This window comes from Podarcis pityusensis (assembly GCF_964106645.2).
Source record: "Podarcis pityusensis genome assembly, chromosome: 15".
NCBI classification, from domain to species: domain Eukaryota; kingdom Metazoa; phylum Chordata; class Lepidosauria; order Squamata; family Lacertidae; genus Podarcis; species Podarcis pityusensis.
In genome coordinates, this window is record NC_138040.1 from 1145095 (window position 1) to 1158898 (window position 13804).

Sequence of the window (13804 nt, forward strand, 5' to 3'; positions counted from 1 at the left end):
GGTGACAGCAATTCTGAAAGTTTGTTATGCTTTGGGTGAAGGAAGTTTCTATTTTTTGTCGGGGAGTTTTATAAACCTCCTCTTTTTACTCACTCTTCTAATAAACTGAAAGAATCCCCAAACATTGTAGAGGTGGGGAACCTCAAGCCTGGGGCTCAATGTGGCCCTCCGCTCCCTTCCATCAGGCCCTCGAGACTTTCCCCAGGCCACAAACACTGCCCCCAACGTTAATGGCCAGGCTGGGAAGTGTCCTTGAAGCTGACCAAGCTTACTTAAAGAACGGGAGAGTTGGAAGGGACCCCAAATCTCATCTAGTCCAACCCCCTCCTTGTCTGGACGGAGGATGGTGAGACACGCGTGGGACCGTGTGTGTGGAATCACCTTGAAAAAACACCTCTGGCGGGGGCGGCTTTTATCGAGAACAACTTTTAATGCTTGAAACTACCCTTTCCCCTTCCGTTTTCCAAACCACCAACAGCGAACAAGGCAAAAACTCAACCCCAGCCGCCAAATCTTCCCATCTTCTCTCGCTTCCTGCTGAGCTCAGATCGGCTCGGGGGCTGCTTGGCGCGGCACTGCCTCCCCTCTGAATTCGGAAGGCGTCACCCTCGTCTAGTAAGGCAAGGCCCGGTGGGGTGGGGTGGGGAGCCCCCTAACCCCACCGGGCCCAGAACAAGGAAAGGAAAAGGCTTGGAAAAGAACATCACAGTGAGAACGGCGCGGTCCTCGGCGGATAAGGCACACGGGCAGCGGAGGAGCGCGACGACAACGGCTCTCCCTTTGGCACTGCCCCATCCGTCCTCTCCATCCGCCGAGGAGTCCGGGAGAGACCACAAGAGGCGGCTCAGTCCGTCAGGAACTTCTTCTCGCTGTCGGGGTCCCGGGCGCCCGGGCAGAAGTCGGAGCGCATGAGGCGCGAGAAGTAGATGAGGATCATGCCGTCGAGGAGCACCAGGTTGACCATGAGGAAAGCGCCCTGGCCGCGCATCTCCACGAAGCGGACGAAGTACCAGGTCAGGTAGGCCTGGGGGGCCAGGCGGAAGAGGAAGTAGACCACCACGTTGACGTACTTGTTGACCAGGTAGAGGGTGGGGAAGGGCAGGTGGCCCAGGCGCATCATCATGCGGAGGGTCAGGAAGATGTTGCTCACCTCCACAAAGAGGGTCACCAGGCCGGCGGCCACAAAGCGGTTCAGGAGGATCCCAGAAAACAGTCCCATGATGGCCTGAGGAGGAAAGAGGAGGAGAGGGAGGAATCGTGTCTTTAAACATAATAATAGGTGAACATGAAGGAAATTGGCAAAACAAACTACAGTGGTACCTTGGGTTAAGAACTTAATTCGTTCCAGAGGTCCATTCTTAACCTGAAACTGTTCTTAACCTGAGGTACCACTTTAGCTAAGGGGGCCTCGCACCGCTGCAGCGCAATTTCTGTTCTCATCCTGAAGCAAAGTTCTTAACCTGAGGTATTATTTCTGGGTTAGTGGAGTCTGTAACCTGAAGCGTCTGTAACCCGAGGTAAAATAAAATGGTAAATGGGCCCCTCACCATTAGATCCAGTCGTGGCCGACTCTGGGGTTGCGGCGCTCATCTCACTTTACTGGCCGAGGAAGCCGGCGTACAGCTTCCGGGTCATGTGGCCAGCAGGACTAAGCCGCTTCTGGCAAACCAGAGCAGCGCACGGAAACGCCATTTACCTTCCCGCTGGAGCGGTTCCTATTTATCTACTTGCACTTGACATGCTTTTGAACTGCTAGGTGGGCAGGAGCTGTGACAGAGCAATGGGAGCTCACCCTGTCGCGGGGATTTGAACCGCCAACCTTCTGGTCGGCAAGTCCTAGGCTCTGTGGTTTAACCCACAGCACCACCCACGTCCCTTCGAACCCAAGGTACCACCGTAATGAACTATGCAGGACACATCAGACAATCTGAAACCCTAGAAAGAGTAAGGACATTGTTCTTCTTTTATTTCCTTTTTCTCTCTTCTTTTTAAAAAAAAAGGGAGAAATGTTCAGGCATAATTAGTAAGCTTTGTGTATTGGCTTCTACATTAGTTTACCTCCTAAAGGTCACTTGTAATGATATACATAAGGTTTTAAAATTGGATAGTTAAGAGTATAAGACTCAGTGGATGTATATAAATAAGTAGAAAAAATGGAACCAGGAGGGGGAGTCTGCAGGAAGTCAGTTAAGAAGTGTGATTTTTAAAATTTGTTCTTTTGTTATCAAACAAAATAGGGACACGGGTGGCGCTGTGGGTTAAACCACAGAGCCTAGGACTTGCCGATCAGAAGGTCGGCGGTTTGAATCCCTGTGACGGGGTGCGCTCCCGTTGCTCAGTCCCTGCTCCTGCCAACGTAGCAGTTCGAAAGCACATCAAAGTGCAAGTAGATAAATAGGTACCGCTCCGGCGGGAAGGTAAACAGCGTTTCCGTGCGCTGCTCTGGTTTGCCAGAAGCGGCTTAGTCATGCTGGCCACATGACCCAGAAGCTGTACGCCGGCTCCCTCAGCCAATAAAGCGAGATGAGCGCCACAACCCCAGAGTTGGTCATGACTGGACCTAATGGTCAGGGGTCCCTTTACCTTTTTGTTATCATAAAGTTAATAAATTGTATCAAAACAAAACATAATAATAGGCAGCCCTGCTAGATCAGGCCAAAGCGGGCTCATTTGCCCAGCACTCTTGCTCTCCCGGAATCATGAGGACTAGGAACTCGCCACTTAAAAACAGAAGCGAGGTTCTCTGAAAGCTGAATTCTGCAGTCTCAAAGAACATCAGAAGAGCCTGCTGAATCAGACTCAAGGGGTTCCCGGGCCTAGCCCAGCATCCAGGGGCCACCCAGATGCCCCCATGGGAAACCCACAAGCAGGATTCAAGCACAAGAGCAGCTTTCCCCTCCTGCGTTTTCCAGCAACTAGCATTTAGAAGCACTGCCGCCTCTGACCCTGGAGGAAGAGGGCAGCCATCATGGATAGCAGCTATTCATAGCCTTATCTATCATCCACAAATTTGTCTAGTCCTCTTTTAAAGCCAGGCAAATTGGTGGCCATTGGGGCCTCCTGTGTTAGGGAGTTCCGCAGGTTAACTCTCCCCTGCATGAAGAAGGATTTCCTGTAACATCTCCCGAATCTCCCAACGTTCATGGAATGTCTAAGAGTCCCAGTGTTAAAAGAAAAAAGCTTTTCGCTATCCACTTTCTTCAAGCCAGGCATGATTTTATAAATGTCTATCACGCTGCCTCTTCCTCGCCTTTTCTCCAAACTAAAAAGTCCCAAATGCAGTGACCTTCCCTCTGAAGAGAGCTCTTCCACTCCCTTGATCATTTTGGTCTATCAGAGTAGCAGAGATCCCAGAACTGTAGTGTTGGAAGGGAACCCAAAGGGCATCCAGCTCACCCCCTTGGTCAAGGGAAGATCTGGAACACAGGATGCAGCCACAGCAGATAAGGCCCCGCAAACTCTGGAGTCTGCCAAAACCTCTTGCCTGCTTTGATAGAGGGTGGTGAGCATGTGCAGAAACCCTGTCCTTGAGTGACCTCATTCTACCTTTTTAAAAGTTATTTTTCTCATATTTAGTAAAGCAAGCTTAAAAACACTGACAATACCAAGCTCGTTTATATCACAATTTGCAAACGGCACACATTCATGTTTACTAACGAACTCGTGAAACGGGACTTTTTTTCCAGCAGGGGAAAAGAAAAAAAAGAAAAACCAGGGAAATTTCCTGCTTCGCATCTTTGTGACTCAGAGCCAGCCGAGGGCGGCCACCGGCCTCTGAGATGCCTCTCCTGGCCCACAAGGGCCGGTACTTGCCATGGCATGGTGGACCAGGTACTCCCACGAGGCCCGAGACTGGCGGCACACGATGATGTCCAGAGAGTCATGGATGAAATAACCTGGGGAGGAATAAGAAGAGTTATAGAGTTGGAAGGGACCCCGTGGGTCATCCAGCCCAACCCCCTGCAGGAAGAGGTTCACTCTCGCCACCCTCTGCACCCCCAAGGATGGGGGAACCTGTGGTGTGGCCTTCCGGGTGCACAGGAACAGACTTGGTCATTTTAAATAATATGGTGCCCTGAGCGAGGCCAAAATTTGGTGCCCCAAAACGAATCTTCTCCATTTTGGCCCCTCGGCCTGGCGCCCTGTGTGGAGGAACTGCTCTAAATCTGGTGCCAGGACTCCAGTTCCCATCTTACCATCACCTAAAACTATTAAAAGGCCCCAAACTTTTATCCTTTTACCCTGAAAGGTTAGCACCCCAACCCCCTTGAATTTCAGCTCTTTTAAAACTCCTGCACCAAAAATGATCTAACCCAGTTTGAGATTATTATTTTGTGAAAATGTTGTGAATAAAAGGACGAAAATGACAACACTGTGACCTTGGGGTATTAAACTGAGGAACACGGGGAGGTACCACTGGCCCATCTAGCTCAGTACTGCCTGAACTGACTGGCAGCAGCTCTCTAGGGTCTCTCCCAGCCTGACCTGGGGATGCCACTGAACCTTTTGAATGCCAAGCAGAGCCTCTGCCGTTGAGCTACAGCCTTAAAAATACATCAAGACTCCAGTCCTCAGAGCTGGTTTTAAATCGGAACAAAAGAAGTCGCTTTTTTCTAACTCAAGACCGTTTATCATCCACCTAGCTCAGTACAGTCCACACTGACTGGCAGCAGCTCTCCAGGGTTTCAGATAGGAGTCTTTCGCCTACCTGGAGACACCAGGGATTGTACCTGGGATCGCCTGCAGGCAAGGCAGAGGCTCTGCCACTGAGCTACCCTGTATTCAAGGAAGTCACACGAGGGAGCGGCCCGGCCTGCTCACAATCCCCTCTTTCTGGGCCCAGGAAAACCTCCCGTTCATGCAGAAGGCTCCAAATATTGATGGGCACCCAGCAGAATCAGGGCAGCCTCAAACTCCACAATACAGAGCACAGCTCCCAACTCTCAGCTGGGGGAAAATTAGCAAGACCAGCCGTGTTTCCGTTACGCTGTTGAGCAAAAAAGGAAGTTGGCAGCAGCGCTGAGTGTCTGGTGGATTTTATTTCCATACAGCTGACCTGCAGAACTACCTTGCTGCAGCACGCGATATCGGGAGGGTTTGCACGCCAAGGGACAGCAGAAAAATATCTGCACAGAGAAATCACGGGGGCACGTGAGGTCGACCCAAAGCAGCGTCAGAAACTCTGCCTGGTTCCCTGTAACTTCACTTCTCGCGGTGAGGGAACCGCCAGAAGGCCATCGGAGCTGGACCTCAGTTTCTGGGCTGGACGATGGGGGTGGAGACGCTCCTTCAGGTATACTGGGCCGAGGCCGTTTAGGGCTTTAAAGGTCAGCACCAACACTTTGAATGGTGCTTGGAAACGTCCTGGGAGCCTTCTCCTCCATGACCTAAGAAGAGCCTGCTAGATCGGGCCCAAGGGGGCCCATCTAGTCCATCAGGCTGTTCCCACCGTAGCCAAATGCCCCAAAGACCAGATAGACTGCCTTGGGACCTGGAGTTCCATAAGACCATAGGAAGACCCTGGTTGCTGGATCAGGCCAGAGGTCCATCTAGACCAGCCTCGTATTCTCACAGCGGCCAACCAAGTGCCCCAATGGGAAACCCACAATCTTGATCGCAACAGCAGCTCTGCCCTCCTGACATTTCCAGCAATTGGTATTCAGAAGCATCCCTTCCTCTGACCGCCGTGGCAGAGCAGAGCCATGGCGGCTAGTAGCCCAGTCCATGGGACTCTCAAGAGTCTCCTCCAGCACCATAATTCAAAAGCGCCAAAGAATTGATGCTTTTGAATTCTGGTGCTGGAGGAGACTCTGGAGAGTCCCATGGACTGCAAGAAGATCAAACGTATCCATTCTGAAGGAAATCAGCCCTGAGTGCTCACTGGAAGGACAGATCCTGAAGCTGAGGCTCCAAGACTTTGGCCTCCTCATGAGAAGAGAAGACTCCCTGGAATAGACCCTGATGTTGGGAAAGATGGAGGGCACAAGGAGAAGGGGACAACAGAGGACGAGATGGTGGGACAGTGTTCTCGAAGCTACCAGCATGAGTTTGACCAAACTGCGGGAGGCAGTGGAAGACAGGAGGGCCTGGTGTGCTCTGGTCCAGGGGGTCACGAAGAGTCGGACACGACTAAACAACTAAACAACAACAACAACAACAGCCTTCGATAGCCCTCTCCTCTACAGACTCCCATCATCCCTGACCGCTAGCTGGGAGCCGTATCAGAAACATCTGGAGGTCAGGCGGTTGGCAAAAGCCATCCCCGATTCTTGCCCCCCCCCCCGGGCAATCAATCCGACTAATGTTTTAACATGGCAGTTTAAAAGCTTCTGAAAGCCCTGCTCATTATTTCAGCTTACAACTGCTCTTAACTTAGGAACAAAGGCATTAAGTGTAGATGCATCAAAATACGGGAAATGTGAGCCATTATCCTATCTACCCGATCCAAAAACCACACATACAGCAGTTGCTCATCTTCTGTGGGAAAAGGCTGCTAAACTTTCCATCTCTCTGAGCTGCATCTTGGAGAATCAGAGAGTTGAAAAGGGCCTTCAAGGGTTATCCAGTCCATCTCCTTGCAATGCAGGAATAGCATCTATATTATTATTATTATTATTATTATTATTATTATTATTACTACTACTACTACTACTACTATTATTATTACCCCTAAGTCCTTTTCACATGGACTGCTGTCAAGCCAGGTGTCCTCCATCCTATATCTGTGAATGTGATTATTCCCAATTATTACATTTGTCCCCACTGAAATCCAGTATGTTTCCAAGCACATTTCAAAGCATTGTTGCTGACCTTTAAAGCCCTAAATGGCCTCGGCCCAGTAGACCTGAAGGAGCGTCTCCACCCCCATCGTTCAGCCCAGACACAGAGGTCCAGCTCCGAGAGCCTTCTGGCAGTTCCCTCCCTGGGAGAAGTGAGGTTACAGGGAACCAGGCAGAGGGCCTTCTTGGTAGTGGCACCCGCCCTGTGAAACACCCTCCCAGCAGATGTCAAAGAGAAAAACAACTACCTAACATTTAGAAGACATCTGAAGGCAGCTCTATTTAGGGAAGTTTTTAATATTTAATGCTGTATTGTTTTTAACACTTGATTGGGAGCTGCCCAGAGTGGCTGGGGAAACTCAGCCAGATGGGCGGGGTATAAATAATAAATTATTATTATTATTATTATTATTATTATTATTATTATTACTACTACTTCCTTTTTTGGCAAAACTACTCTGCGCCGCCTTTTGCCCATTAGGCTGCCTTACTCCATCAGAGACAAGGCACTGGGTTGCTGCCCGCCTGAGCCCAGCACCGCTAGCATCACCTGCTTCTCACCTGCGGAAACACACAGCAGCAGATGCCCGGATCGAGAGGTTGAGTTGATGAGGTCGGCAAAAGCCCCAGGCATTTTCCACACCCTGGTTCATGGGATAGAAAACAAGAGATTCACAAGTTAGGACAGGCCATCTACAATGAGGACTTTTAAAAAGGGTAAATTCAGGAGAAACAAGTTCCTCCTGGCCCAAGCCTTACCAGGGTCACACGCTCTTTAAGGGCCAGTCCTGTTCCTTGATCAACCCACAAAACCCATGTCATATTACAAGGAAGAGATCCCTGAGCAAAACTGGTGGATCATGGAACTAAGCCAAACTAAGGGGAAGGGAGTATATGACAGGCACAGACCACCAGAATTACTGGCCAGGGAAAGCTAGGCTCCTTCCCAGACCCAAAACGGGATCTCTTGCACACAGACACAAATGCAAACTAAAATAATCAAGATTCACATTAGATGTCTCAAATCCAGCAGAGATACCATTTAGAATTTCCCTAAATTCAAAATGGGGGCGTTCTTTCCTTCTCCAAAATCCCAAGTGTTTAAAAAGAGAGACAGACAGAAACAGAGAAAACTCCAAAAAATAAATAAATTGGTTTGTTGTTGTTATTAGCTGCTACTAACTAAAGCGAGTCTGCTTTTAGCACAATGTCTGCCACTCTTTAAAGTCTGTTTAAAATGTTTTGTCCCGTTTTATGCAAAATGCTTAAGATTATTTTTTAGCAGTATATAAATATTGCTAAATAAAACAACATAGCATTACGAAGAATAACCATTTATTGCAACATGCGGTGGTGTGGGGAACTTCATGGCCTCTCTCTCGAAGACAACCATTAGGGATTTCCTAATGCACGAAGATCCGAAACCAGGTTCTTGGCGTTCACACACACAAGCGCACAGATGTCCTTTTTCGCAACCAAGAGATTCTGGCTGGCATCTTGCCAGCACCTGCTGGAATGAGGAGGGGCTGGAGACCCACAACAGGTGCATAGTGGCAGGGGGCGACCACCTGCGCCAGCCCCCTTGGGCAACCCCAGCCTGCTACGAGAGGCTGTGCCAAGGCAGGGACTGACACATCCAGGGCCCCGCCAGCGGCCTCCTCTTGGGGAGACGGACCGGTTTTCTCCTTCGGAGAAGGTGAGTTAAGAAACATGGGAAAGAACAGGTGAAGGATGCCCCACCTTGGCAGCGTGGGAGAGCAGGGCATCAGGCAACTGCTTGGCCCGCCGCAGGCTTCCTTGGACGTTGCAAAACCCCGCTGAGGTTCACCAGGTTCCCTCCCCAAATCTGTGTGGGCTTCCTTGCGAGTAGGGCGGCCCACACTCTGTGTACACTCAGGGGACCCTTTCCTTCCATTGACTTATTAGAGGTATTTCTGGTCTCTCCAGTTTTCCTGGAACAGGGTTGACCTCGAGGAAATTTGCCAGGAAGCACCTTCTAGGGAACAGGTAGAACCAGGAAAGGGAAGATCCATCATCTCCAAGGACAAAAGCAGCCTTGTTTCAAGGCCCCGGCAGGCAGCCCTTGGCAAGAGCCTGAAAACAGGAGCCGGGTCTTAACCTGAGCAGCGCTGGCGCCAGGCTGCTGCCCTGGGAGAGAGGAGGGCAGGGAACAGAAGCCGCATCTGGTAGCCCCACCCTGGGGAGCAACTTCTTCTTTCAAAAAGAGACAAGGGGGGGAAATGTCCTCTGTTTTGCAACATGCTGTCTAGGCTGCAGGAGGGGTGGCACTCTGTATATGCCCAGAAACCACCACCCTCACTCCCAGCCACCACAACGCCAGCCTTGCAGATGAACGCCTCCCTTGAGAGATGATGTTTATGTAAGGAGCGTTCTCTGTGCATGTGCAAAGGCAACCAGGCTCCGGGAAGTGCAAAGGCAGTGGCGGGGGAGGCACTTTGTGCATGCTCAGAGACCACCCCACCCCACCTAGAAACCCACCCCGGCTTTCCAAGACGCCTTTTCCCCGGCAGTGGACTGGCGGGGGGAGGGATGAGAAGGGGGGGGGTCTCTCTGTGCATGCTCAGAGGCAGCCTCGCCCCGGGTGCCGATCCAAGAGGGGAGGGCACTCTGTACATGCCCAGAAACAACAACCACCACCCTCACTCCCAGCCACCACAACGCCAGCCTTGCAAAATACATCATTCCTGAGAGATGATGTTTACGTAAGGAGCATTCTCTGGGCATGTCCACTGGCAAGCAGGCTCCGGGAAGTGCAAAGGCAGCAGCGGCGGCGGCGGGGAAGGCACTTTGTGCATGCTCAGAGACCACCCCCACCCCGACTTTCCATGATGCCTTTTCCCCGGCAGTGGACTGGCGGGGGGGGGGTCGCTCTGTGCATGCTCCAAGGCAGCCTGGCCCCAGGAGCGGAGGGCGGCCCTGCTCCGCACTCACCCGACCACGGCCCAGATCCCGGCCACGACGGAGTGGACGAAGGAGACGAGCAGGTTCCTCCAGCGCCAGGTGCGCGTGGCGTCCAGGCGGACGTGCGCCGGCAGCGGGCTGAGCCGGAGCCCCTGGCGGAGGGCGGCGAAGGCCAGCGTGGAGCCCGCCACCAGCCCCGCCGAGCGCAGCCACGGGCCCATCGCCCGCCCGCCCGCCTCCTCGCCCGCTCCGCTCCCGGCGCGCCGCCCCGGCCCACGTGCGCGCCCGCCCGCCGGGAGGAGCCCCGCCCAGGGGAGGAGCCCCTCAGGCCACGCCCCGGGGAGGGGCCGGCAGGGGTCTGTCCCCGCCAGGCCACGCCCCCCGCTGCGCGATTGTCACCGTCGCCCCATTGTTGTTGGGCGGCGCTGCAGCGCTATCGCGACGGAGACACTATTATTATTATTAATCACCCAGTAATATTAGCAGCTTCGTCCTCAAGCTGCCAAGGAGTAGTAATTATTATTATTATTATTATTATTAGTCTTTTTTTGCATCATAACCAGGGCCGGATTTAGATTTGATGAGGCCCTAAGCTACTGAAGATAATGGGGCCCTTTACATTTCCAGCTGTCCTTTGTCAACAACAAATTGTCACTGTTTTTTGTGTTGAATATATGCTATATGGTAATTTATGGACCTAATAGGTATCTAAAGCCATTGGCCACTGTTGCTGTATGTAGGTTTTATTTTCTTTGTTTTTGTCTTACATTTTGGAAATGTACACCCAAAATTTTTTCCTTTAATTTTTTTGGGGGCCCCCAAGAGTGGGGCTCTAAGCTATAGCTTGTTTAGCTTATACGTAAATCTGGCACTGATCATCACCCCAGCGAAAAGGTGCCACATAATAAGGACTTTTTTATCATTTTATTACTTTATTTCTGGTGGCTTCACCATGTGGAATTGCCCCTGATTTTTTCCCTTTTTCCAAAAAATGTGGAAGCCTGCAATAACACCTCTTTTTTAAAAATAGAAAAGCAGCCTTGTGGTACTTATGAATGCTAACAGTATTATGGTGACTATTAATTAAATTGTATACTGCGTACAAGCCCTTGTTCTCCTTCCATCAGCAGCTGGAGACATTCTTGTTCGAACCGGCTTTTGGCAACTGACTGCTTTTAAGGAAAGGGCTGTTTTGTTGTAATGATCTGTATGTTGTAAACGTATGCAAACACATTCTGTTACTATTTAATTGTTTTTTAAAGATTGCTTCCCCACCCCATTTGTCTGGCTGTCTCTTTTTTAGCTGTAAGCCCCCTTGAGTCCCTTGTCAGGGGGGAAAGCAGGATAAAAATATATATTAGAGGTTGAAAATGGCTTCTTTTATTACGGCCAGAGCGACAGTCCACGTCACCAGATGCGCAGAGCGTTAGCCTAAGTTGTCACTGAGCCACTGATGTGAAGTGTGGGCCCTTTGACACTGGGTGGCAGCAACACACCACAATATTTGATGGGCCGTTTTTTTGTTTATTCAGAGCCTTTCCTTGCTGGGGAAGAAGGATAAGGCTTCCGCCAGGCACCTGGAATAGTTATTTCACTCGATTTGCCCTGGCCGAATGCCCCTCACTCTCTTCACACAGTGCAGCCTTAAACTCGGAAATCTGCTGCAAAAAGATATTGGCAGCGACCACCAGCCTGAGCAGTTTAAAAGAGGATTAGATGAAATTCATGGGGGATAAGGCTACATAAGAACATAAGGAGAGCATCAGGCCAAGGGGCCCTCTGGTCCAGCATCTTCTCATAGGATCTGAGCACACAGGATGGAGGTTTTTCATTCCTGATCTAACGCATTCTCCTTCGCCAGATTTGGTGGCAGAGACCAGTTCCGATCTGCGCTCCCTCTGGTTCACTTTGGGCTGGCACCACCACTTTGCCTACCTTGCAGGTTTGTTGTGAGAATCAAAGAAGGGGAAGACATTGTGTCTGCTGCTGTGGGTTCCTTGGAGCAATGGTGTGTCCCTGCAGAGACCCACTTTCCAAAGATCCCTCTTTCTTTGCATCCTTCCCACCAGGAGTCCAACAACAAGCTCCCTTTGTCTGGAGAAGAACCGCCTCCCCAGCTGTTTATGCCTCAACAACAGCTCATCCTTGCCCCAAAGGGATGGGGCATTTAATTTGCCTGAAAGGGACCTCAGCTGTGTTGTGTTTGGGGGAGGGAGTCCTGTCTCCTGGGGGGTACCTATCCATTAGGTGCAGAGGTGGGAAAATAGGCAAATAATTAGCGATGAACGTCCTGGATCGCAGAGGGCCTGAGTGGTGCCTTTAAAATGCTTTATATACCATGCTAATGGTCATATTTAAACCAGTTTGCAACAGAAATAGCCATAGTTAATCCCCTTGTCCAGATGTGGGGAACCTTTGGCCCTTCAGATGTTGCTGAATTTTTACTCCCAGTATCCCTGGCTATTGGTTATGCTTGCTCTGGGGCTCATGAGAGTTGTGGTTTAGGACCAGGGTGGGCAAACTTGCCTTAGTTCCCCACACTTGCCTTAGTCCTAAAACTGCAAAGTACATGCAACTACAGTAAACAGCATATTCTAGCCTGGCTCTCTCTCCTGTACTCTGTTGACTTCCTGGGGTCAGTCTGTAGATTGGAAGCCTCTTGGGGCAGAGACCTGTCCTCTCATTTTTTTGTTTCTTTTTAGTAAAGTGCTTTGCTCCAGGAGGGCGCTATTGAAATGATAATTATAATGGTGTCAGAACCACAAAAAAGAAAAAATAGTCAGAAGAACCATTTATTTATTTGTTTATTGAACTTGCCCAGGGGGTATATGGTTAGCCAATGCAGACTTTTTTTAAAGTAAAGATATTTCATTTTATAATGCATATAAAACAGAGAGAACAGTTATAATAACAGATGAGAATTAAAAGATGGCAAACAAAAGTATAAAATGGGCACGTAGAGTAGAGTCCACCAGGATGTGGGTTCAAATAAAAAAGTCCAAGTAAAGAATATTAGTGTCATCTGATTATCAGCTCTGGTTTCAGACTTTCCTGGCTTGAAAATGATGTTTCTGTTGTACATGTAATAAAGGAATGCCAAATCATATTTTAATAGGGTTGCCAAAGTGAACATATAGCTGCTTTTTTTTTGGCAAAGTTTCTAAGCTGCCATACATCCGAATTTTCCCTTGTCAAAATCCCAAATTCTGTGAGATTTGAGCACCTGAATTCTGTGCTGGCGTCTGCTCCCCTCAATAGTCTAGCTGTGGCATTTTGCAACAGCTGGATCTCCAGACCAAGCCCCACGGAAAGCAATTTTATCTATCAGTCTGTGGGGAACCTATCAGGATCTCCTGATACGGCTAAATTTCCATTCTCACCAGCCTCTGGCCAGCAGGAACAGTGGTCAGGGATTGTGGAAGTTGGAGTCCAGCTGCATCTGGAGCTCCCCATCCTTGCCTATGCACCCTAGAGAAAAATCTGAATGCAGCCTTTGCTGGCCTGTTATTTCCCCCAGATGTTTTGGGCTGCCTGTAATCCCAAACACCAGGAAGGCAACAGGAAGGTGAAGAGGCTTCCAAGGCCCAGGAGCAAGAGGGCAGCAACTAAGGCTTGCACCCTTGGGCTCCAGAGAGACCCTCGGGTGGGTCTTCAAATTCACAGAAGCAAGCCTTTGGTCGTGATGGGGACCCTTGGGCCAGTCACCACCTCTCAGCAGTGTGAGCCTACCTCACAGGCTTGTTGTGAGAATGGTCGCAGGGAACAGGGAACGAGAATGGGAGGAAGGTAACCTTGTTGTCAGCGTTTTGCTAGTGTTTGCTATTGCTGTTGTGATTCTGATAGTTATGTTATTGATTGATTATTGTCATGTTGCTGTTACTGTTTGGCAGCTAGTTTATTGTTTATTTATGCTATGACTATTGAAGTTTAGCAAGGATCCCTTAAGCAGAGAAAGAAAAAGAAAATAGCATTCAGGTTTGTCTTGTTAATAACAACAACAATAATTTTTAAAATCATTAAATTAATAATTAAATGCAATAATCCTTCAGTCAATACTTAAATGCAATAATTATTAAATAAATAATTAAATGTAATAATTATTA

The 13804-nt window shown here is 49.7% G+C and overlaps 1 protein-coding gene across 1 annotated transcript; it reads right to left on the reverse strand.

Moving 5' to 3' along the window:
• Positions 1 to 410: 410 nt before the first annotated feature.
• Positions 411 to 9937, reverse strand: TLCD1 (TLC domain containing 1). Its single transcript, XM_080983240.1, has 4 exons — positions 9732 to 9937; positions 7341 to 7423; positions 3814 to 3896; positions 411 to 1225 (listed from the first exon to the last, which is right to left on the reverse strand). The coding sequence occupies exons 1-4, from the start codon at positions 9920 to 9922 to the stop codon at positions 845 to 847; spliced, it is 738 nt and encodes a 245-aa protein (XP_080839366.1). The 5' UTR covers positions 9923 to 9937; the 3' UTR covers positions 411 to 844.
• Between the last annotated feature and the right edge of the window lie 3867 nt (positions 9938 to 13804).